The sequence below is a fragment of the Artibeus jamaicensis genome, unplaced genomic scaffold (assembly GCF_021234435.1).
Source record: "Artibeus jamaicensis isolate MK-2021 breed Jamaican fruit bat unplaced genomic scaffold, CSHL_Jam_final contig_447, whole genome shotgun sequence".
In the NCBI taxonomy this organism is placed as follows: Eukaryota; Metazoa; Chordata; class Mammalia; order Chiroptera; family Phyllostomidae; genus Artibeus; species Artibeus jamaicensis.
In genome coordinates this window covers 396,463-421,285 of record NW_026521834.1, presented here as the reverse complement: position 1 = coordinate 421,285, position 24,823 = coordinate 396,463, and the positions used below count along the sequence as shown (strand labels likewise).

At 41.5% G+C, this 24,823-nt stretch overlaps 1 protein-coding gene across 3 annotated transcripts; it reads left to right on the top strand.

Moving 5' to 3' along the window:
• The first annotated feature begins 4,650 nt into the window (after window positions 1-4,650).
• BCL9 (BCL9 transcription coactivator) lies at window positions 4,651-19,486 on the top strand. 3 transcript variants are annotated; one of them, XM_037137966.2, is made up of 7 exons: window positions 4,651-4,736; window positions 5,678-5,772; window positions 7,199-7,388; window positions 8,890-8,989; window positions 12,161-14,402; window positions 15,620-15,880; window positions 17,144-19,486. In XM_037137966.2, exons 1-7 carry the CDS (start codon window positions 4,684-4,686, stop codon window positions 18,259-18,261), a joined length of 4,059 nt encoding a protein of 1,352 aa, XP_036993861.1. In that variant the 5' UTR covers window positions 4,651-4,683; the 3' UTR covers window positions 18,262-19,486. The 3 variants fall into 3 exon arrangements, with proteins under 3 accessions (XP_036993861.1, XP_036993860.1, XP_036993859.1); XM_037137965.2 differs by having other exon boundaries at window positions 5,678-5,994; window positions 17,180-19,486; XM_037137964.2 differs by having other exon boundaries at window positions 5,678-5,994.
• The last annotated feature ends 5,337 nt before the right edge of the window (window positions 19,487-24,823 follow it).

The window sequence follows — 24,823 nt, the reverse complement described above, 5'->3', positions numbered from 1 at the left end:
TTGGAATCATAGAGGTGATTCTGGTATTGGTTAGATTAATTTGTAAATTTATTAAAAACTTTGGGGCCCTGGCTGGTGTAGCTCAGTGGTTTGAGCACGGGCCTGCGAACCAGACAGTCACAGTTTGATTCCCAGTCAGGCCACATACCGGGGTTGCAGGCCGGTTCCCTGTAGGCCAGTTCTCAGCAGGGGATGCACGAAAGGCAACCATACATTGATGTTTCTCTCCCTCTCTCCTTCCCTTCCCCTCAAAGATAAATAAATAAAATCTTAAAAAAAAACCAACTTTGGGGCAACCTTGTAGAACCTTCTTTTAAATGTTTCCTAAATAATTTGGCCTTAGAATACTCTGGAACTTGTTTCTTCCTTGCAATTTTAAAACTATAAATTCTGGGCAAAGGGGGAGGCTTAGTGATATAATTAATTAACGAGGACTCTTATTAAACATTGTTCTACTTGGCTGGAACTTCAGTCTTTTATTGACTATCTAGCTCAACTTAGGATAGCATTCATTTTGCATACAGTAGGCATTCAAGCAAAGGAAATCATGTAGCCCAGTTGTTTGGCTCTATCTTCCCCAAAAAGTATATGAAAATAAATTTTCTTGCTGAATGCTCACCTTGTAGAGTTACAGTTGAGAGTAGGGAGGAGCTGTGAATGGTATTCACTTTCTGAATTCAAAAGTGTGTCTGGAATGTAGTCTCACTTTTACAGTTAGTTCTCAATTCTCTATACTAATAAGGAATGTACAGAAGCAAAAATAGTTTTTTTTCCTACTAAATGCCCAGAAATTTAAAAAGTAGAACTCAGTTTTACTTGTACTTACTATTTCTCCAGTCTTTGAAAATACAATGTACAGTTGGGAAGGAGGGAAGGTCACAGGGCCTTGAAATATTTACTGGTCGGGAAATATATCCTTTATACTCACTCTGTTTACATGGGAGATGACAACTTCCTCTGAAACTCATATTCTAGATTAAATAGGGAACTTCTCTTTCTCTTTAACAATTAAATCCACTTAGGAATTTTTCTTCTTTACTTTATTCTCATCCAGGGGAGGGTCATCTTTGAGCCAGGGGTTCCTGGACTTCTCCAGCTTCTCTTCTCCAGGATGAGCACTGCAATATCGTGACCCTGGGGGGGTTTGGTGAGTAACCTGATGGATGATAACACTAGAAACCATGCCTGGCTTAGAAAAATGATCTTGGGGAAAATTTTCCATTTTATTTAACAAATATTTACTGAGCAAACACCATGTGCCAGATACTATGGTACATGCTAGGATTACAGGGATGAACATACCAGTCTTGGTCCTTGCCTTCATGGAGCTTAGTGAGAGACACGAATGTAGCACATAATTACAAAACATGGAAAATATTGCAAAGGTAAAAGAACACAGGATGCTCTGAAAAGAGTGTAATGGAGAATTTTATGTAGATCAGTGGCTTTCAGGTATCCTTTCTCTCTGAAGAGCAAACACTGAGGCTGAGACGTAATTCAGCAAAAATATTCAAACTTAGTATTTAGGTTGGAGTAAGGGAGAAAGGTGTCAAGAATGAACTCCACATTACTGACAGATGGGTGGATGAAGGTGCCATTTACTAAAATGTGAAAGATCAAGGGAAAAATGTTTTGGGGAGGGAGGCTAGATAGAAAAGAAGACTCAATCTTTGATCTTGTTAACTTTGAGATGTTGAGCGCAATGCCAGATTGCAGTTGTGTGTGTAGGTCTGCAGACTGAGATACAAGAATGGGGGTTGTTGGCATGGTGAGAACTGACAGAAGGAGAAGAGAAGAGAACCCAGGGTAGAGTCCTGGGGAACTCTAAACTGTAGACATTGCGTAGAGAATGGGCCAACAAAGGAAGCAAAGAAGTACTGGAGCGGTACGCGAAAGCCTAGGAAAGTGTGCTGTTTTGGAAATCAAGAGAATGAGCCTTCTCATCTGTGAAATAGGAATAGCAGGGGTTCCTGCCTTCTGGGGGTGATTGTGAATGAGTGAATATATATATATGGACAATGCTTGGAAGAATGACTGACACATACTAAGTGTTTTAAGTATTTTTTAAGAAGAAAAGAGGGACACGTGTATATAGATCTAAGGAGTTAGGAGATTTAGATAAGTTGGGAAAACTAATCTTTCTCTGGCTATTAACCATTTTTTGAAAGATTTTTTCCAATCCTTAAAAGTAAATAGTTGAGCACCAACCTGCAAATGTAGGAGCTGAAGAGCCTAATTTATCCTTTAGAACTATGTGATACTTGGCAAATTTTTTGCTTAGTTGTTTTAAGTGTCAGGAAGGCTAAAGCTGTAGTGACATTTCAACTACTCCCATGGATTAGGGGTTGAAACACCTGTGTTTTCCCATCACTAGGTGAATTCACATGCTTGTTTCAGCCTTCTGTGGGTCTCCACCCATAACATAATGGTAGGGAGATGACTTACAGCAAAGAGCCAGGTCACTTTGAAAATAAGTGTTTTGAAACAGAATCACAGAATGGAGATCACATGGATGGTTATCAGCAGGGTGTGGGGGACGATGGGGGTAAAGGTACAGAGAATAAGGAATATAAATGGTATGTACAAAATAGACAGGGGGAGGTTAAGAATAGTATAGGAAATGTAGAAACCAAAGAACTTATATGTACAACCCATGGACATAAACTTAGTTGGGGGAATGCTGGTGGGGAAGGGTGGTGCAGGGAGGAGGGGAATAAAGGAGAGGAGAAAAATTTCAATATCTGTAATTATAGCATAATCAATAAAATGTACTTTAAAAAATCAAAGAACTTTAGAACAAGGTTTTATCTTCAAAGAACATAGTGTTTGTACAGTATACACATAAAACTATTCAATGCAACATATGATTGAGTGCTAGAATGTATGATGCAGACAGAAAGTACCAGAAGAAGTTAAAGAAAGGGACTATATAAGTGGTAACAGCTTTTCTTTTCTCAAGGTAAATTTTTTTCTGATGGCTTTCTCCATTCAAGACGCATTTGCTACGTCTATTTTACCAGTGATTTAGTGAGAGGTCACAAAATGGTTTATGATTGTATATGTCAAATTTGACAACCACAATCAATTTTATAATCTAATCTGAGGGGGAGGAAATGCGGAAGGTGGTAGGGGATAAAAACGCAACCTTAAATATAATTAAGAACAAAATGTTTTGGGAGATACTTCCTCCCTAAGGTCAGCATAGAAATATTTCATAGCATTTTATTCATGTAAAAAGAAAAGAATGTAATTGTGTGCCTCAGAACTTCCATATGTTCCTTTCACAGTGTCTCAGGTAAAATAGCTGGGATTGTTGCACATTTCTAAATGAAGAAGTAGATATTTCACACTTGACAGTAATCATACACTGTCCCAAAACCTCAACTATAACTAATCTTCCCAATTTTAGTCCGGTTCTTGAGTCTCCCAAAGTATATGTAAGCTGTAACATCTGAGCTACTTCTAACTCCCTTGATTCTCTAGCCATTATCCTGTACTTAATATCCTTTTTCTTTAATCCTATATGCCATTGGTGAAATATCAGAAGGTAGGGAGGGAGGTAAAGAAACAGTGGTTACACAGAGACCATCTTTTCCCTAAATGAAGGGCTTTCTCATTTGTACTCTGCCTAGGTTTGAGAATATTTTCTTGACCTTTATGCTTTAAAGTAGCCTTGCAAATTGGCTCTAAAATATCATAGCCTACAAAGGTGTTCTTTTACCTTCAGCATTATGGATCATTCCCATGCTTACCCATGCCTGCAATTCCTGTCATTAAGCAATGAGAACACAAGACACATACTTGACATAATTTAATAGAAAGATCATGGAAATCAGAGAGAATAACTGCTGTATTTAGTATTGGCTCTATAGTTGATTTCAGAAGTATCTCCTTTAATGTCTCCCCACCCCGAGGCCCCGAGAATATAAGCATATATTAATTTGTTTCATGGTTTGAAATTGGGATGGGTTTGTTCCATTTCCATTGCCATTGTCTGTCATCAAAGGTAAACCAGCAGATAGTTGCTATGGATTTGGAGAACCCAGTGGTTTTCAAAGCATTGTTTTGAAAGAGTAAAAACTCAAGTTTTTGAGGGTTTCGTATTCAGAAGTAGAGAAGTATAATAGAGAATATGTGGCTCAAGATAAAAATGTTTTTCTCGAATCTGCTTGCAAATGCCTGGTACATGGTGGGAGGCTGGTATGCTTGGTAGAAAGTCTTAGCCATTCTTCAGCTGCCTTAGTACCAGAGCCTTTTGGCTAGAATATGAACACCTTGTCTTTTAACCCTGATGGAAGCTGAGGAATGATCTAGCTGCTATATTGTTGAGTTGGCTAGTGCTTTAACCTTGATCCTGTTCTGATGGTTATTCTATGTGTCTGTGTTTTTGCCCAATTCTTTTTTGGGTGGATTTCTCATGCAGTGTGCCCTGGAGATGCGAGATTTTCCTTTGGCAGCAGGAGGCACACACCCAGAGAATGCTGGAGCTGCGAGGGGAAAGGACCCATTTCCACAGCAGAGGAAAACAAAGAGGAAAAAGGCATACAGGTGGCCAGCACTAAGGGACACACCCAGCAAGCAGTGGGCTGCTGCCACTGCCCTCAGTATCCATTTCTGCTGTAGCCCGAGACGAACTCGGGGAGCCCATCCCTGTTTGTGACTGCAGGCTCAGGATTTCAATCAATGCATTCCAGTAACCCAAAAGTGAGGAACTCTCCATCAGGAAACACACAGAGGTAAGGAAGGGCAAGGGCTGTGCCTGTGACCACTTAGGGATGTTGTAGGGGGATTGTGAACACTCATGAGTGGAATAATGTGTGGAACTAGAAGTAAATGAAACCAAATGGGGAAAGGAAGAGAAAATAGATAAGTAAATAGTAATAGGATAATAAACAGGCAACATTTATGTTCAGAGTTTTTCTTTGCTATTCTTTTGTCCATCATCCCTTGACCTATTCTCCTTACCACTCTCTCCTCACTAAAGCACAAACAAAAGGACCTTAAAGACTACTTAGCACAATGTGCTCACCTTGGTAAATGAGGGAACTGAGGCCTGGAATAGTGAGGAGAACTATGGTCCCAGAACTAAAACAATGGCCCCTGGACTGCGAAGCTTTTTCCTCTGGTCCATAGCACTTAAACTGACATTTTACAAGAATTTTTCCTAGTTCCCTGGGAGTAGAGGTTAGTGTATCTGCTCTGCGTGATGATGCTTACTGGGGAGATGGGGGTTAGATCTGGAGGGTTTTCTTAACCTGCCAGTCACAGAGGGTTTCCACACTCTTCTGGACCTGCTTGTATTTTCCAGCAAGGAAGCTGGAGTCCCATTACAGCTGTCCCATGTCATCAGCTACTGGGGGTTCAGGGGTGGGTAGTATTTTTGATCTTCATGATGCCTATTTGTTTACTCTGCACTAGTCTTAGTGTAAGACTCTGTGTACCATTGTCCTTTATTGACAGAAGCCCTAGAGATGGGTCCCCATGTGGCAGGCCATTCTATTTGGTCCTCCTCTCTGAGATGGGAGCAGGGGTGGAGAGAACAAGCAAGTTGCTGAGGTGAAATATGGAGTGGTTACTGAGGTTTCAAGTAACCACCCCACTGCTTCTGCTTCTCCCTAATTTGTGATGACCAGCTATATTCAGTATCTGATCTCCCTTTGTTATTTGTCTCTTTTAGTAGCCCTAAGTCAAAGCAAGAAGTGATGGTTCGTCCCCCTACAGTGATGTCCCCATCTGGAAACCCCCAGCTGGATTCCAAATTCTCCAATCAGGGTAAACAGGGGGGCTCAGCCAGCCAATCCCAGCCATCCCCCTGTGACTCCAAGAGTGGGGGCCATACCCCTAAAGTGCTCCCTGGCCCAGGTGGGAGCATGGGGCTGAAGAATGGGGCTGGAAATGTTGCCAAGGGCAAGGGGAAAAGGGAGCGAAGTATTTCCGCCGACTCCTTTGATCAGAGAGATCCTGGGACTCCAAACGATGACTCTGACATTAAAGGTATGTCTATAAGATCTTTGAGACTCAGAGGGATGTAGGTATTCCTGAGGGAAGGCCTCTGACATTGGTGGATTTGGAGAACCTAATAGCCAAGTGAGGAGAGTAGGTGTCAGATTTAGGAGTTTGCAGTTTAAGATGGAACTGTTTCTTCCCATTTTCCTATACTGACGAATAGTTTGGAAACCACCTTATTGAGGAATTCATGCTCTGAAGGATGTGCAAGTTTGGGGGAGTTATGGTCACATGTTCCATTACCCTAACCATGTTCTGGTGGATGTGCTTCGGTATCAAGCCAGTAGTTCCAGTTAGTCAATGCAAGTGGCTCACACTGGAGCAGTTTTTCTAGCCTTTCCTTTTCTTTTCCATCAGATTAATCCTCCAAAACTTGGGTTTTGTGCTGTCTAGTTGCCACTTTGCCAGAGTTGTAGGCACAAGGGGAAGTCCTGGCACTAGTCTAAGTTTGTCACAGCTGATTTCAGTGGGGCAGGAGTGAGTGGCTACATGTGATAGAGATCAGGTAAGCACAAAAATGGAGTGATCCAGCAAGAATATGGAACCAGTGGCTGTGGTTTTAGACCTTTTGTCTCCTGGTATAAGACCAAAAATTTTTAACTGCAGGCCAGAACATGAAGTTAGTATTCAGGAAGTGGAAGTGTGATTCTCAAACCCAAATTAGAGATGAAAACCTGGGTGAATATTCTGCTGTCTTTCCTTCCTCCCTCAGGTGTTTGTAGGAAGCCTGTTAGGAGTGCCAGCGCTACCTGGTGTGGGTGGTGCCATAGCCAGGAAGACAGATACAATTGCTCTCCTGAAGGATTTGAGTGCACCTAGAGAGACTATTAAACAATCTTGATAACATTTGTAAAATGCTAAATGCTAAAATAAGAGAAATCAGGGGCTCTGAGTTCAACTAGCATGGGTATCTGGTCCAGTCCAAGAGGTTCCAAAGAGCTTTCCAGGAGGAAGAGACGTTTATACTACTATCTGAAGGACGTATGGTAGAGGAGGTCATGGGGGAAGAACGTTTTATAATTTGTCATTTACAGAGAAGCCTATTTCTGTTTTTTTATGAGTAAAAGAGGTTTCCTCTTAGCAAGGTACTTCCTCCTTAAAATTCTCAAGGTGGGTTTGTGTTAGGAATTTGTATATGCTGGCAGAGGAGAGTTTTATTCTTTCTGTGACATTAGTCTTTTCATTCTTTCAGAATGTAATTCTGCTGACCATATAAAGTCCCAGGATTCACAACACACACCACACTCGATGACCTCGTCAAATGCTACGGCCCCCAGGTCTTCTACCCCATCCCATGGCCAGACTACTGTCCCAGAGCCCACACCTGCTCAGAAGATTCCAGCCAAAGTGGTGTATGTGTTTTCTACTGAGATGGCCAATAAGTAAGTTGATGGCTGTGTCTTGCTGTTGGCTTGCACATTTGGGCACCTAAGTTCTTATTGATCTTTTTCTTCCCACACCCTCCCATACACTTAACAGCATAGAAGGAAATAAAATAAAATATAAAACTTCCCCAGCCCCTCTCCACAGAAGCAGCCACAATAACTTCCTTGGCTTTCCTTCCAGCAATATTTTGTGCTTATGCAAACATAGATAGATAGATAGATAGATAGATAGATAGATAGATATAGATATACACCTTTTTAAACACAAAAGGGATTGTTTATGCCATATACTTTTTTTATACTTTCATATTTTTTAAATGATATAAGTAAATGTCTGTTTTGGAATAATTAAAAAATGTAAGTGACTAAAAAGAAAAATATCTCTGGAATTCATCAGGATAACTACACTGAACATTTTGGTACATGCGTTTCTGGTAGATGAATGGGTCAATGGATTTTTACTTATTTATTTATTAAAAATGTGAAAGTAGCCTACATACAGTTTTCTGATTTTCTTTTCAATTAAGATTTTAAATTAATGTACAGAGTGAATTTTGACAGCCTTAGTATCATTAGGTGTTATGAGCTTTCATGTTCACCCTTCTCAGGTGGGGATTTTGAACTAGGATTCTCTATAAAATACCCACCACAGTGTATTGGTTTGAAGGAGAAAATCTTGTTGTTTTTTTTTTAATGCCTCTTTTGAGATTTGCTAATGCCTATATTTTAATTTCAAGAAGTTTAATGGTAAATGGTAGACATATTAGGGGGGGCTCCCCCCAAATAAATGATCTTCTAGAGGCCATGCTCCTTGTAGTACAGTGTTCCCCCCACTAGATGAGTGTTCTAGGAACCTATCTGTATCAGTGCACCAGCTGGTGGTGTTGTGAGTGGCTGCATTAGGCTTCAGTTAATTTTTTTTTTGAAGACTTTTAATACCTTTGTCCACTTCATGATGGGAGATTTATGAGCACACCTGCTGTACCTGCCCACACTGCACTGAGTGTTCAGCAGTTTTTGACCAACAGGGCATGACCCCTGTGCCCAACCCTTCCTATTCACCTGATGTCACATTGCCCTGAGCAACTTTTTTGTTTTCCCCAGTGAAAAAGTCCTCAAAGGGAAACATTTTGCTGAGGTGAAACAAAAAATTGCAGAAGCACTAAAAGGGATCAAAATCGACAAGTCCAAAAACTGTTTTGAGTAGTGGAAGAAAGTCTCAATAGGTTTATTACATCAAATGGAGAGTACTTTGAAGGTGACCGAAGTTTAAAATGTAAGAATAAATACATACTTTTTACTAAATAAATTGCAGGGGTTTTTTGGGTCCCCCCTTGTATAATGACAACATATTTTTGTTGATTTCTTCAACATTTCTGGTGGTTCTTTATACTTCTCCTTCCTCCCTCTTACAAGTTCAGTATGGGGTGAAAGTGCTTTGGACTTCGAGTAAGTGAACTAGAAATAAGCTCCTATGTGTGCATTTCTGTCTTTGCAGAGCTGCAGAAGCAGTATTGAAGGGCCAGGTTGAAACAATAGTCTCTTTCCACATCCAGAACATCTCAAACAGCAAGGCAGAGAGAAGCACAGCCCCCCTGGTATGTCATTTTGGAATTAATGTAATGGTTTAAAGGTTCTGACTAAAGGTGGGAGATGGAGAATGTCATCCATAGGGCAGTAGTCTTGATGTTATAAACTATATTCTGGGCATTTAACCTAATTTTGGCATTGTGGTTTAAGGCCTTTCAGACTGTACTGGCCTTTTCTACTATCCGGCTGGTAGTATTGATGAATTACTAGTAGGGAAAAGATGGAAAATAAGAAAGGAGTTAGATAGAGATCTTAGGATTTTCTTCATGTAACTATCTCTGGGAAAATCTAAATTCAGGCCCTGTGATTAAAGCAGGATTAAAAAAAAACAACTCTTGAGTTAGTTGAAGAACAGAAAAAAGCAAAAACTAAAACTACAATAATGGAGCACATGCCAATAATCATAAAGTCATAGAAGTATAAGATCATAAGTCAGAGTCTTGGTGACTTTCAAAATGATTCTTTATTTCAAAATAAGGGTAATTAAATATATTCAGTACTTTTAATTGCTTGATATTTTCAAAATTATAACAAATGTTAGTCTGTTTCCTGCCTGGAACTTAAAGCACTTAACATAAACTACATTAGAAAAACTATACAGTGGTTATTTTAATACAGGTAGTGTTCCAAGTTAAACCAAAAGATATTTTTTGTGTCTGACATTGTTAAGGCATTTCACTGAATGCTGTGGGGACACTGAGGTTCAAGACAGTCTCTGCTTTCAGGAAGTATAACATCTAATACTAGGATTGCTGTTGAACATGGGAAAAGTTAAATGGCAATAAATGACTGACAATTCAAAATAAAATAGATGACATTTTGTATATGTTGTATATCACCAAAGCTCCTCTCTGTTAACATAACAGAGTTTGGGCTTTCCTAGAGTTGAAAAAGAAATTTCATTTTCTGCATGCATCTCTACTATGCAAGGATAGAGAATGGACGTATCTAATATTTTAAATGTGTGTGCATCTATCTGTATATATGTTTTTTTGTTTATACTTATATAAATTAAAATTTTATATTGTCTTAGGATGCACAGGATGCAATGTAATTTAGCCAACATTTTATTGACTTAATGACAGATTTTCTAAAAAAGATTGTATTTATTTATTTATTTTTAGAGAGAGGGAAAGGGAAGGAGAAAGAGAAGTGGAGAGAAATGTCAGTGTGTGGTTGCCTCTCATGTGCCCCCAGTCAGGGACCCGGCCTGAAAACCAGGCATGTGCCCTGACTGGGAATTGAACCAGCGACCCTTTGGTCTATGGGATGACACCCAAACCACTGAATGAACCACACCAGTCAGGGCTTAATGATAGATTTTAATACAGTTTTTTCCCTACACCTTCTCTGATGATAAAATTAAATCAGAAAAGGAATTAAACAGGAAATTGGGAATAGTGAAATCACCATTGCTCTAAATCTAAAATAAAAAGGATGGTACTGTCCCTGGTCACTGTGGTTCAGTTGATTGGGAAATTGTCCATTACCAGTCAGTGCACATGCCTAGGTTGTAGGTTCAATCCCCTTTCAGGATTGAGAGTCAACCAATTGATGCTTCTCTCTCACATCAATGTTTCTTTCCTTTTCTCTCTCCCTTCCTCTCTCTCTAAAAGCAATGAAAAAAATGTCCTCTGGTGAGGATACAAAATAAAAGGAAAAGTATAAGAAAGGATGGTACTAAAGTATTTCTTCTGTCATAGTCACCTTATTTGAAATCAGTGCCCACCCCCAGCAAAGAAAACTTGACTGACAAAACCAAACTTAAAATGGCACTGGAAGGAAATGAAGGTGACCCTCATAGTCTCCATAAAGAATCAGAGATGTGGAAAACACTTCGACCATACAGAGTTGTACAGATTGAGCTAATCCTGACCCACACCAGTCTCTGCAGATGTATGTGTGTGGATACCTGCAAGTGAAAAACACTTATACACAGTCACAGACTGTGAATACTCAAAGATGTGTCTCTGAGTAAATGCAGACAACTACTTGAGCAATAATAAAATAATTTTTTTTAAAAAGATGTGTGTTTGTGCAACAAAAACTGTTCCTAGGCATAGATACACAGATAAACATTCCAAAGAGGAGGTGGAGAAGTAAGAAAAATCCTTTGGGTTTTGGAAATACAGACTGGATTAAGTGAACGGGTAGGAGCAGATGAACAAAAAGGGATCATGTGGCTCCCTGGAGGCTGGTGAAAGATCTCTGAGGTGGTGTTTGTAGGCTGGTCAGTTCTGTTCCTTAGTACCTCAAGCAATGCCAGAGTTTAGACCCAGAACATACACGTCCTTCTTCCAAATATTAAGAGCATTCATGTCACCTACTGTAGGTGAGTATGCTTTTACCTAGGACTCAGTATGTATTGCTACTTAATAAATAATAATAAGGCAATCATCCAGCCTGTAAAAAGGGCAGTCTGCTGTCCATTGGAAAGCACAGATAAAGAGACACCATGAGTTAGATAGCCTCAGATTTCTCCACAGACACTTCTTGTCTGTAGATTGTTTTACTACGGTTAATGTATACATTTTTATCAAATATAGAATGAGTGATCACAAACTGAAAATAGAAACCAGAGATGCCAGGCTCCCTGGAAACTCAAGGAGAGGAGTACATTGGTCATCACTCTGCCAGAAGAGACACTGAAATGGGGTGGCCTTGCCTGTGGCTTCTCTGGCTGGTAGAGGATGGAGCTATAACAAGTACTCTCTCTTTCAGTTGAAAACATCAGGCCTTTTGATTGACAATGAGATGTCTGCATACAGAGTTATACTTTCAGGGAAAGAAAAAGGTATTAGGTACAGCCACCCACATACCAAGAAACTAATCTTGTCCTGAATCAGAAACATAGTTGATGTGTGATATCAAACCGGTTCCTCGAAATAGATACTCAAATATATTCACTTTGGCAGAGGGGCTCTCCCTGGCCTGTTTATAAAGTTATTGAAACCTAATCTTCAGCCAGGGGAAAACAGTGCCATTTGACAGTAAAGTGGGAGAAAGAAAAACAGTGTCTCCATGTCCAAAGTGGGATTATACATGAGCAATTTTACAGCAAGTGTCAGGGTAGATTTGTGTGACTGGTATGAGTCCTTTATAGCATTTCTTGCTGTTTTAATTGCCTTTCTATTCAATTTACCAATGATTTTTACCTCTTAAATTTCATTTATCTTCAGAACACACAGATATCTGCTCTTCGGAATGACATGAAACCTCTCACACAACAGCCCTCAGCTCAAGCCAGCCAGGACCAGAATTCTTCCCAGAATACCAGACTACAGCCAACTCCACCCATTCCGGCACCAGCACCCAAGCCTGCTGCACCCTCTCGGCCCCTTGACCGGGATAGTCCTGGGATAGAAAACAAACTGATTTCTTCTGTAGGCAGTCCTGCCAGCTCCACTCCACTGCCCACAGATGGTACCGGGCCCAATTTGACGCCCAACAACCGAGCAGTGACCCCTGTCTCTCAGGGGAGCAATAGCTCATCAGCAGATTCCAAAGCTCCCCCGCCTCCACCAGTGTCCAGTGGAGAGCCCCCAGCGCTGGGAGAGAACCCTGATGGACTGTCTCAGGAACAGCTGGAGCACCGGGAGCGCTCCTTACAAACACTCAGAGATATCCAACGAATGCTTTTCCCTGATGAGAAAGAATTCACAGGAGGACAAAGTGGGGGACCCCAGCAGAATACTGGGGTATTAGATGGACCTCAGAAAAAACCAGAAGGCCCAATACAGGCCATGATGGCTCAATCCCAAAGCCTAGGTAAGGGACCTGGGCCCCAGACAGATGTGGGAGCTCCATTTGGCCCTCAAGGACATAGAGATGTGCCCTTTTCTCCAGGTGAAATGGTTCCACCTTCCATGAACTCTCAGTCTGGGCCCATGGGACCTGACCACTTGGATCATATGACACCTGAGCAGATAGCTTGGCTGAAACTGCAGCAGGAGTTTTATGAAGAGAAGAGGAGAAAGCAGGAACAAGTGGTTGTGCAGCAGTGCTCCCTCCAGGACATGATGATTCATCAGCATGGGCCTCGAGGAGTGGCCCGAGGGCCTCCCCCTCCATACCAGATGACCCCCAGTGAAGGCTGGGGACCTGGGGGTGCAGAGCCATTTGCTGATGGGATCAACATGCCACATTCTCTGCCCCCGAGGGGCATAGCTCCCCACCCCAACATGCCAGGTAGCCAGATGCGCCTCCCTGGCTTTACAGGAATGATAAACTCTGAAATGGAGGGGCCAAATATCCCCAACCCGGCATCTAGACCAGGTCTTTCTGGAGTCAGTTGGCCAGATGATGTGCCAAAAATCCCAGATGGTCGAAACTTCCCACCTGGCCAGGGCATCTTCAGTGGTCCCGGCCGAGGGGAGCGCTTCCCGAACCCCCAGGGATTGTCTGAAGAGATCTTTCAACAGCAGCTGGCAGAGAAACAGCTGGGTCTCCCTCCAGGGATGAACATAGATGGTATCAGGCCCAGCATGGAAATGAATAGGATGATCCCAGCCTCCCAGCGACATATTGATTCTGGGAATAATACCATTTTTCCTCGAATACCAGTTGAGGGCCCTCTGAGTCCTTCTAGGGGTGATTTTCCAAAAGGAATGCCTCCACAGATGGGCCCTGGTCGGGAACTTGAATTTGGGGTGGTTCCTAGTGGGATGAAGGGAGAGGTCAGTCTAAATATCAACATGGGACCCAACTCTCAGATGATACCTCAGAAGATGAGAGAGGCTGGGGCAGGCCCTGAGGAGATGATGAAATTACGCCCTGGTGGTGCAGACATGCTGCCTGCTCAGCAAAAGATGGTACCTCTGCCATTTGGTGAGCACCCTCAGCAAGAGTATGGCATGGGCCCCAGGCCATTCCTCCCTATGTCTCAGGGTCCAGGCAGCAACAGTGGCTTGCGGAATCTCAGAGAATCAGTTGGGCCTGACCAAAGGACTAACAGCCGGCTCAGTCATATGCCACCACTACCTCTCAACCCTTCCAGTAACCCCACTAGCCTCAATGCAGCTGCTCCAGTTCAGCGTGGCCTGGGGCGGAAGCCTTTGGATATATCTGTGGCAGCCAGCCAGGTGCATTCCCCAGGCATTAACCCTTTGAAATCGCCCACAATGCGCCAAGTTCAGTCACCAATGTTGGGCTCACCCTCCGGGAACCTCAAGTCCCCCCAAACTCCATCACAGCTGGCAGGCATGCTGGCGGGCCCAGCTGCTGCTGCTTCCATTAAGTCCCCACCTGTCTTGGGGTCTGCTGCTGCTTCACCTGTTCACCTCAAGTCTCCATCACTTCCTGCCCCATCACCTGGATGGACCTCCTCTCCAAAACCTCCCCTTCAGAGTCCTGGGATCCCTCCAAATCATAAACCACCCTTAACAATGGCCTCCCCAGCCATGCTGGGAAGTGTAGAGTCAGGTCAGTATGCTCACATCCTCACAGTTGCACCTTGTAGATAGAGACTGTAAAAGCCTGTTTTATTTACTTTTAAGAAAGCTGGTGTACTCACATGATTGTGTAACCACAGTAGGCGGCCTTTGCTGCGATGGACATATTTGTTGGCAGGGTGCATGAGCAGTACATCCATGGAGTTGTGCACAAGTTCCTGATCCTGGCAAAGGAAACAGGCTCTTAGTGCCCAATATATTTGCCAAATAGGACTGTTACAGGAGAAGTGAAATGGGAAATCTGTGTAATTTCATGAAACGAGTTGCACTTGCACAGTGAACACATTTTGGCAAAATAAAATGTCAACACTGGATAAATATGTCTTCTTTAAATATTAGACCCACCTACTTCAAAGGGCTGCCCTTGTGTCAAGAAATTCTGAATATAATCCCAAGCAAAGAAGGGAGGCTTCTGCGAGACTTCAGTGGTTCTCATAAATGCATGTTGACCACAGAAACAGTTACCAAACCTCCTTAGTAGACTGCTGTTCTCACAGATCAGCTATAGTTTATTGGCATTTTCCTACTAGGAGAAGCTCTCACTGATAATGATGGTTGTGAATGGAACCAGAGGTGGTCAGTGGAAGGTGAATACTGAGGTGTAAATTGTAAATACTAGGTCTGAGCTGTCTCCATTTGAGAAAGACTAAAATCAGGATAAGATAGAAGATTTATCCTACAAGCTAAAGTGTTGTGTTGCATTTCACAAAATTCGTACAGTGGAATAGCCCCTTGGACCTTTTTAGTTCAGATATCTTGTATAAATTAATCAAGAACGTGTAGAGTGATTTGCTAGTACCTCAGGTCAGAGCCCTGGTCTGGCCTCACAGCATACTAATCCCTGAGTTGAATTCTAAACCGCAGCTCACAAGGGAGCAATCCACTTATTCTGCATTCTTTTCAGTGAAATAGTTGTGCGTAAACCATGTGTTCCCAAGATTGAACTAATATTTTTAACACACTCTTGGTGTGTTTGTCTTCCCTTCTGCAGATCTGTCATCTCCACATCACACTCCCTCAACACACGTACTGAGTTTGACTAGAAGATTGATGATTTGTGTCCTGGGTCTAATAACACTGTCTTGTTTCTCTGTCTCATTCCTGGCCTTGCTAGTTCATAATTATGGAACCACTAGCCTTCAAGAGGAATCTAATTCCCTGCCCATTTTTGTTTTCTTTTGCTTGTAGGAGGCCCCCCACCTCCTACAGCCAGCCAGTCTGCCTCTGTGAATATCCCGGGAAGTCTGTCTTCTAGCACACCATACACTATGCCTCCAGAGCCAACCCTGTCCCAGAACCCACTGTCCATTATGATGTCTCGAATGTCCAAGTTTGCAATGCCCAGTTCCACCCCATTATACCACGATGCTATCAAGACTGTTGCCAGCTCAGATGACGACTCCCCTCCAGCTCGTTCTCCCAACTTGCCATCAATGAATAGCATGCCAGGTAAGAAATCAGGAAGACAGGATGTGGTAGACAAGAGAAACTTACTGCATGTTTTTCTTGATGACTGTAGACCCGATAGATGAAGGTTCAACAAGTTGAAAAAGATATCAATAGAATTAAAGTGTCTTGACTAAAGGAAGATAACAATTTTTTATTAGCTTGATTCAGTATGTGTTTATAAGAAAGCAGGCTCCTTATAGTTCCTTATAGAAGTTCTGATACTTCTATTACCCAGGTTTTTTTTGGGGGGGGGTCCTTCTGGAGTAATACTGAAAGCAGTTTAATTTTAACATGTTGATTGAAATATCTTTAATTCTCAATTCTATTTTCCTGAAAGGGCAGCCTCAAACCACCAGCAGCCACAGGATTTCAGACAGTGGAAAGCTCCTATTTCCTAGAGAAGCACTTTCTTTAGAACTAGAGAGAGAAAATTCCTTCATTCTGTATTCCTGTACTCCTTCACTCCTCTCTACCTCCTGCCCTCCAAATCTCACCAAACACTAAAGGAAATCATCTGAGGTGGTGAAGGTGATCTGCAGAGGGACCATGACTTTTCAGCCATTGTGGTTGCTAGGAACTCGCTTTATTTATCAGCAATCCTAATTAATCAGGTTAGATATGCTGTGTAGACAGCATAAACACCATCCTTATATACTGAGTGGTAACTGCATAGAAAGACCAAATATTTAAATGTCCCAGACTATATGGTAGAACCTACATGCTTTCCTTTTTCATTAAAAGTTACCATTTCTTTAACATTTCAGTGCTTTCTGTGTGAGGCAATATAAAATGATAATGCCAAATGTCAATCGATGAAGGTCTGATTGGTTTCCTTGTTATTATTTCTGATTCTTGGACTTAAAGGACTATTTAATCCTCCTTCTCAAAAAAGGACCATACTTAAATCATTTAGACAAATTGTTTGCTTACGTATTAAATGTCTTTAAATGAAGAATATTGTATACTCATTTGCATATTTATTGGTAACTTTTCACACAGGAGACTTTCTTCCTAGCTGTCTTCCACATACTTTATGTCATATAATTTAAGACAATAATATATTGTCTTGCTGAGCTATTGCTTTGTTTGCCCCTAAATGTGTTATAATCTTATTGAGGGCAGGGGTAGTGTGTTATATATATTCCTAGTATATAGTACTGTGCACAACTTATGCACAATAATTTGCTTGTTAATTTGATTTATTACAGTTCTTCTGAGTTGCTTTTAGTTAAGTTGATTCCTTTGATATTTTTATTTTTCTAGGAATGGGCATTAATACACAGAATCCTCGAATTTCAGGTCCAAACCCCGTGGTCCCGATGCCAACCCTGAGCCCAATGGGAATGACCCAGCCACTTTCTCACTCCAGTCAGATGCCCTCTCCGAATGCCATGGGACCCAACATACCTCCTCATGGGGTCCCAATGGGGCCAGGCTTGATGTCACACAATCCTATCATGGGGCATGGGTCCCAGGAGTCTCCAATGGTACCTCAAGGACGAATGGGCTTTCCCCAGGGCTTCCCTTCAGTACAGTCTCCTCCACAGCAGGTTCCTTTCCCTCACAATGGTGCCAGTGGGGGGCAGGGCAACTTCCCAGGAAGTATGGGTTTCCCAGGAGAAGGTCCCCTTGGGCGCCCTAGCAATCTGCCCCAGAGTTCAGCAGATGCAGCACTTTGTAAGCCTGGAGGCCCAGGGGGTCCTGACTCCTTTGCTGTCTTGGGGAATAGCATGCCTTCAGTGTTTACAGACCCAGATCTGCAGGAGGTCATTCGACCTGGAGCCACCGGGATCCCTGAATTTGATCTGTCTCGCATTATTCCATCTGAGAAGCCTAGCCAAACTCTGCAGTATTTCCCTCGAGGGGAAGTCCCAGGCCGTAAACAGCCCCAGGGCCCTGGTCCTGGGTTTTCGCATATGCAGGGGATGATGGGCGAACAAGCCCCCAGAATGGGACTAGCATTACCTGGCATGGGAGGTCCAGGGCCTGTGGGAACTCCGGACATCCCTCTTGGCACAGCTCCATCCATGTCAGGACACAACCCAATGAGACCACCAGCCTTTCTCCAGCAAGGCATGATAGGACCTCACCATCGGATGATGTCACCAGCACAATCTACAATGCCCGGCCAGCCCACCCTGATGAGCAATCCAGCTGCTGCAGTGGGCATGATTCCTGGCAAGGATCGGGGACCTGCTGGGCTCTACACCCACCCTGGGCCTGTGGGCTCTCCAGGCATGATGATGTCCATGCAGGGCATGATGGGACCCCAACAGAACATCATGATCCCCCCACAGATGAGGCCCCGGGGCATGGCCACTGATGTGAGCATGGGTGGATTTAGCCAAGGACCTGCCAATCCAGGAAACATGATGTTTTAAGCTGCTAAGATTGGATGTGCTGATCCTTGTCAAGATGAGATTTCAGGTCCTGAGGGCTGCTTTGTGGGAGTTCCAGGAGACTGTTGATCATGCAATAGGAGAACAGAGACGCGAGGGTTCCTTTGGGGGAGGGGGGAACTCGAGAATGTATGGATTTACCTGAAAACAAATGATTCATTTAATCAACAGGTGTGGTTTTTTTTTAAGATTTATTTTTTAAAAATTATTTTTGTGGACTTGGGTATCCCATGATGGCACCTACTTTTGGGAATCTGTAGCTGTGCTTTAGAATTGCCACCTGTCATGTGTTGCACCATTCTCTGTATGTTTACGTCCTTTGGACTGGCTTCTACCAGGATTCTTTTTTGGTTTGTTTTTTGCTTTGGGCTTTATTATTTTGTGTACTGTACTATATTGTAAAAGGAATTTTAGCAGAGACTTTAGTCTTTGGGACAAGAGAACAGGAATGCTGGGCTGTTTACTTTAGGTGGAGAATCCATCTTCAGACCTTTGGACTATTTTCTTTCAACTCCAGTGTATAGAAAAACCAAAATACAACCTCAGAGCAGAGTATTAATGAAAAGCACAAAAAAAAAAAGGAACTAAGTTCAGCAAGGGGTGGGGGGAGGGGGAAATTTTTCTTTTTAAAAATAAGGTCTAGGACATTTTGTTTTTCAGTTCAAGCGTTCTTTAGTGCTCTCTCCAAGTCTGCAAATCCACCATCACATTTTTCTCTGGTTTCCCTTCCCCTGCCCTTTCCCACCTCCTTGGTTAAGTGTGTTTTCTTCCCTTATGTCCCCATGGGTGACCTCTGCTTCCCTCCTCTCTTTTTCTCTTTGGCAGCTGCAACACATTGTTTTATTTTGGGTAAATAAGACAAAAACTCACCTTCCATGCTGGGCATCATTGTGGCTTCTGGATGGAGAGGCCTGTCTTTGGGATGCGTGAGGGTCTTCTTTTCTGTCTTTTCTTCCCCAATATACCCTTCCCTGCCTACCTTGTTTTTTGTTTTCCTTTTATTAGGAATTCCCAAATGAATTTTATGAATGTGGGAATGAAACAGATGCTAAAAGCTACCCAAGATTTTTAAAAATTTTGTGGTTCTTCCCCTCTTTCCTCCCATGCGTAAAACGTTTTGTGTAACCTACATTAAATTTGGTACAAAACCACTCACCAGAGTTGTGGTGTCAGAAAAATAAAATATATTGTTTCTTACAAAACTGAACTGCTTTTTTCATTTTTTTTGGATACCTGTTGCCACATGACTTAGAAGCATAGCATCTGTGTAGTGGAGTTGATTGACAGGGTGCAGGTTTGGGGAAGTATTGGGTTGGCTAAAAAGTCCGTTTATTTTTTTCCATAAAAGACACATTTTTCATTTTCACCAATAACTATTGATGTGGATATTTTAACTAGGTCAGCTATCTCCCATGTGGTATAACGTTGATTGTTCTGAATTAATGTCTCAATTTGATATCTATCAACTTCAATTGATCTACCCAATCTTTTTTTTGCCTTTTAGTTGTATTTTTGCCTTTCTTGAAATAAAGCATAATACACTGAAAATATTGCTTATTTTCTTCCATCTTCAGTATTAAAATGGCTACACAAAAATTCACCAATTTTGAATTTTTTAAATGTATGCTGATCATGACACCTATCACAATACAATCTAACAATTGTTTTGAAGTTAAAGACAACTAAGCACCACTAGAGCCATCTTAATGGAAAAAAAGAAATGAACTTTTTGGCCAACCCAATATATGAAGTACCTCTGTGAACAGAGATAGCAGATTTCTTGCTATTGAGTACTTTTTTATAGATTTATCCTGTACTGTTCCTACCTCAGCCATGACATTGTAGTTGAACGCAGAAGATCAACCTTGGTTCCCACTGTTGAACATTACCTCTAGATGCTATTAATGGTCTTTACTAGGAATTTTTTTTGAGAACCAGTTCAATGCTGTGTAGTAATTAAGACCAAAGTTATAGACATGTGGGTAAGTCTAAATATCCCTGGAGCTTGCTAAGAAAAAATATTCTCACTATACCTGCAAGGCATGGGTTTGCAGTTTGTGGGTTTCTGTGGTCCTTTCTGTCTCTTCGTCTCACTGCCTGCCCAGTGTCCCCTATGCCAGTCCTGCTCAGTCTGCACAGTTCTCACTGTACATGCCCTCAGCACACTGGTGTGTATCCTGCAAGGGACATAAGGGACTAGTTTGTGTTTCTTTGTAGTTCGATTTGTTCTGGTGTGTGCCTTTTTTTGAGTTGTAGGTGTTTCAGCTCAGTGAGTGGACCTCTGCATATTGGTTCTTAGGTGAGAATCTCAGTCAGTGCAGTCATCAGCAGACAAACTCATACAAATTAATCTCTGTTGGTGTTCTATAGTCTGTTCCATCTGTGATTGTTTCTCTCCACAAAGTGGCTCTGAGAGCTGTTTTCCACTTTCAGCAACCCTCTTCTCAGTAACACACGAACCCTGGACAACAGAACTGAAATGACCGCTTGTGTTCTCTGGCTCATTTTTGAGGGTCCCTATGAAGTTGATGATAATCCTCTTATTTGCAGATGAGAAAACTGAGCTCACTAGTTTAAGAATTCTGACATAATCAGATCTATTCAGATGGTCCTAAGTGGTGAAAAGTTTATGCTGTGAAAATTAGGAGAGTGATATGAGGATTTTGTTTCAAGACTTTTGTTCTATTCCTAGGTTCTCTGGCTTTGAGGTACATAAAAAAAAACAAACAAAAAAAAACCCAGAAACATCTAAGACTGGAGAGCATGAGATGGGGCCCTGACTAAGGAAGTTTAGGACCTGGCATTTGTCCACTGGTCTGGCTTCTTAAGAAGCCCCACTTCTTGCTGCACATTATGGTGCCAGTCACTAATGGTGTGTAGTCCCCTGGAGAGAGCCAAGGGCCTGTAACTGGTGAACCTCTCTGGAAGTGCCTGGGGATGGGGCACTCCTGGCACAGCTCCCCTGCTGGAGAACCTGCAGATGTGCAAATCAGCTTCCCTATTTCAAAGTAGTTATGTTTTTTAAAAACCCTTTATAAATTTTCATTCATCAGCATACACCTACAGTATTTCTTCACGATATCTGATAAACATAAGTTCATTTGGGCTTAAATATACAATTTCTAATTTACTAAGATTGCTATGAAATAAAATCAGATTTGAGAAATGATGCTTTTGCATGGAGAACAAACGATGCTAGATTTTAAGTCAGTGAAAGGGTGATAAAGATGTGTCATGTTAACATAATCTTGTGAAAGACCAGCCAGCACCCCCACCCCTCAAATTTTGGTGTTGCATGGAGGTATAACAATGATGTATCTCTTCATTCCACGGGTAATTGGTGGGGTGTGGATTATAGCATTACTTCGTTTTATAGGAACAAACGAGTAGTATGTGGTATTTTACCCAAAACAGTGAAATAAAATAGTTTACTTTTTAAAAGCATCTTCACCTATAAATTAAAACAAACAATTGTAGGGGTCGTATGGAAGGTGGGTGTGAGAAAATAAATTTTAGAACAATTTATATATGGGGTGGGCAAAAGTAGGTTTACAGTTATGAGTATGCAAAACATTCTCGAATTATTTATTAATTATTGTATTATAGTTGCAAACCTACTTTTGCCCACCTCTGTATTTTAAACCTACTCTAAAAAAGTGATACAAACTTTTTCCCAGGCTCCCCACTCTCCTGCTGTCATTGGGGTAGCTATGCTGCTGTACAGGGCCTTGGTTTGTTTTAATGCTCTGCTGCCATCTTTTGAAATTCTTAGTCATCTTCGAATAGAGAACCCCACACTTTTGTCTGCTCTGGGCTGTTGTGAACAAGCAAAATGACAGCAGCTGCATAGTTGTGCTGGGATCCTGGTCTCTATATTCTTAAACTTTTGCCTTGTGTGATTGCTGTGTTCCATTTAAACTGTCTATACTTTAGTCATTTTCCTTTACCTTTTCCGACTACTTTCAAAGTGTTGAGAGCAGAGGAAAGCTGTATTTCACACAAGAACTCATTTATTCAGCAACTGTTTAGAGTGCCTCCTGTGTGTCAAGAATTGTGCTAAGGCTTGAAGGAGGGAATATGTGCAGAAACTGATCATTACAATAAAGTATCATCATTACTCTAGTGAAAGTGCAGACAGAGTGCAACAGGCCAAAGAGGAAGGTATAGTAAAGCCTAAAGGGAAAGGTGATTTTTGAATTTACTTTTAAAGGAGGGAACGTTTCCTGCGTGGAGGGTGTTGATGGGTCTTTAAACAGGAAGTGGGAGCAACAAAGGCCTGGATGGGCTTTTAAAGGAGGTAGAGGTAGGAAACGAGTCTAGGGTGAGAGGGCAGGTCACTGTAAACCCAATGTGGCCCAACTAAGGAGTATGAACTTCAAAGTTTTAAGCAAGGGAATCAGGTGATCAGATAGGTTCTTCAGAAAGCTTACTGGAAGAAAGGAAGATCACTTGCTTATTCTACAAAATCCTTAGACTGGTATCTTTTGCTTTAAAAAACATGAAATTATATATCCGATGTTGTTTAAATAACTTGAGCCTTATTACCACTTTTCTCTAACCCACACCAGTAATTTCTTTCAAAGTCACAAACCCCTGTATTTAAGAAAAGTGAAATCTTAATTTGGTGGTAAAATTTTAATGATACATTTAAAGCAAATGGTGTATAAAGCACAAAAAGACAGTTTGTGGCCAAACATTTCCTATTGAAGAGTGTTAACCTTTTTAGATAGATTAAAAAGAAGGTATGTGATGAGGATTACAGAAATAAAAATTATCTCTCCCTCCTTAACAGGTCTCCTTACCTGGGTTACTGTAACAGATGTAATCTGTTTGTTGCCTATAGGTGACAATACTTCAACTGTTAACTTTCTGGCTCAGTGCTTAGTTGTGTTGGCAGTCAGTACTACTAGAGGGAGAAAGTGAGTGTATGATCACAGAAACAGAAGATAAAAAGAAGATTCAGAAATAATTCCCTTACATATATTTGATGTATGGAAAAATTCAGTTATTTCACCAAACACATGGAGACTCAGTCTTCCCTTGCAAAATACCCCTTCAGAGCCTGGAGCAATTGTGGGACCCTGTGCTTCCAAAGAGCAGGTTTAAAAAACACCAGCTCTAGGAAAGTGGGGAGAGTGGGGACAGGACTGGGTGGGACTGGATTGCTGTGAGTCTCTGGGAAGCTTGGTTCTTTTTACCTTACAACCTGCCCATAACTGCTAGACAAAGTGACTTCTCTAGTGTCTGGAGCTAGGGTTGAGGGCTTAAAGAACTTATAAATCGCAATGGTGTCTTGGTGGATTTGAGTTTTCAAGATGTTTAAAGTTGTTATTTCTTTGCCACAGTCTAAGTTCTTTCTATTAAAGCCTCCTGGGAGCCTGTTTTTATTTCTTATCTTTACCATGCTTCCAGGAGCTTTCATTTCCTCCATGCTCCACTTCCAACATAGAAACCCCACAGCTCCTTGGGGAGCTGATCTCCCTGGAGACTCCTGCCTATCCCCATGTATCAGCCCTATCTAAGCCTGCACTTTCAGCTGTGCTTTAGGAGCTTTGAGAACTGGTCTCTGACCACATCAAATGCAGTCAGACTGGGCCCAGCACCATGCTAGATGACTGAGTCATCATTACTGCTTTTAGTCAAAATGTATGTGGTTACAGGAGGTCATTGATTACTGTGATTTATTTTATTCTCCAAACTGCAAAAGGTCTAGGCTTTTAAAGTTCTCTATTCTAGCTGTCAGTAGATTTGAGCTACTAAAAATTGTTGTATACAGATTTATTTACACAAGTGTGTATATACCTTTAATATACTAAGGTATGGAAATAATTAAATTCCAGTTCTGAAATGTCAACACACTGCCATGAATATTAGTTTGTTTTTTCCTTGTCAGTGAAGCTGGAGAATCACCAATATTCTCTTCATTCCTATTGTACTTAGTGCCTGCAAAACCTTTAAAATATAATTGTAATTATTTAAAAGGATAATAATACTAATGAAATACAAGGATCACATTCCATACAAAATATGAACCAGCATCACTTGGCCCAAGAAAAAAGGATCTTTAGCATTGTGTGATAGAATTGTTGGTTTTATCAAGGACCTTTATAAGAAGTTCTTACCATTACTTAAACATTGAGCATCTACCTTAAATCTTGCACTGAACTGGCATAATGGAGTATAAGGAAAGTTTAATAGCTGCCTACAAGGAATCTGCATCTACTCAAAGATATGTACTAGCAATGACTGCATAATATAAATAAAGTCTCAATATTACTACATTCCATGTAGAAATAATTACTAAATTAGTCAATAAGGACCATAGCCTTAGTGCAATACAGAATAAAGTTATTGGTCTTGTGATCAGACCTCTGACCCACTTCTTACATTATTAATCTCTCCCCATTCTTCAGATCATTCCCCTTAGCATACAGCATGCCCCAAGCTTGGTCCTAGGCCTTCTGTTGACTCTCCTAATTTATCCAGTCACAAATCACTAAATATATCTATATGCTGATAACTCCAGAGTTACTATCCCCCTCTC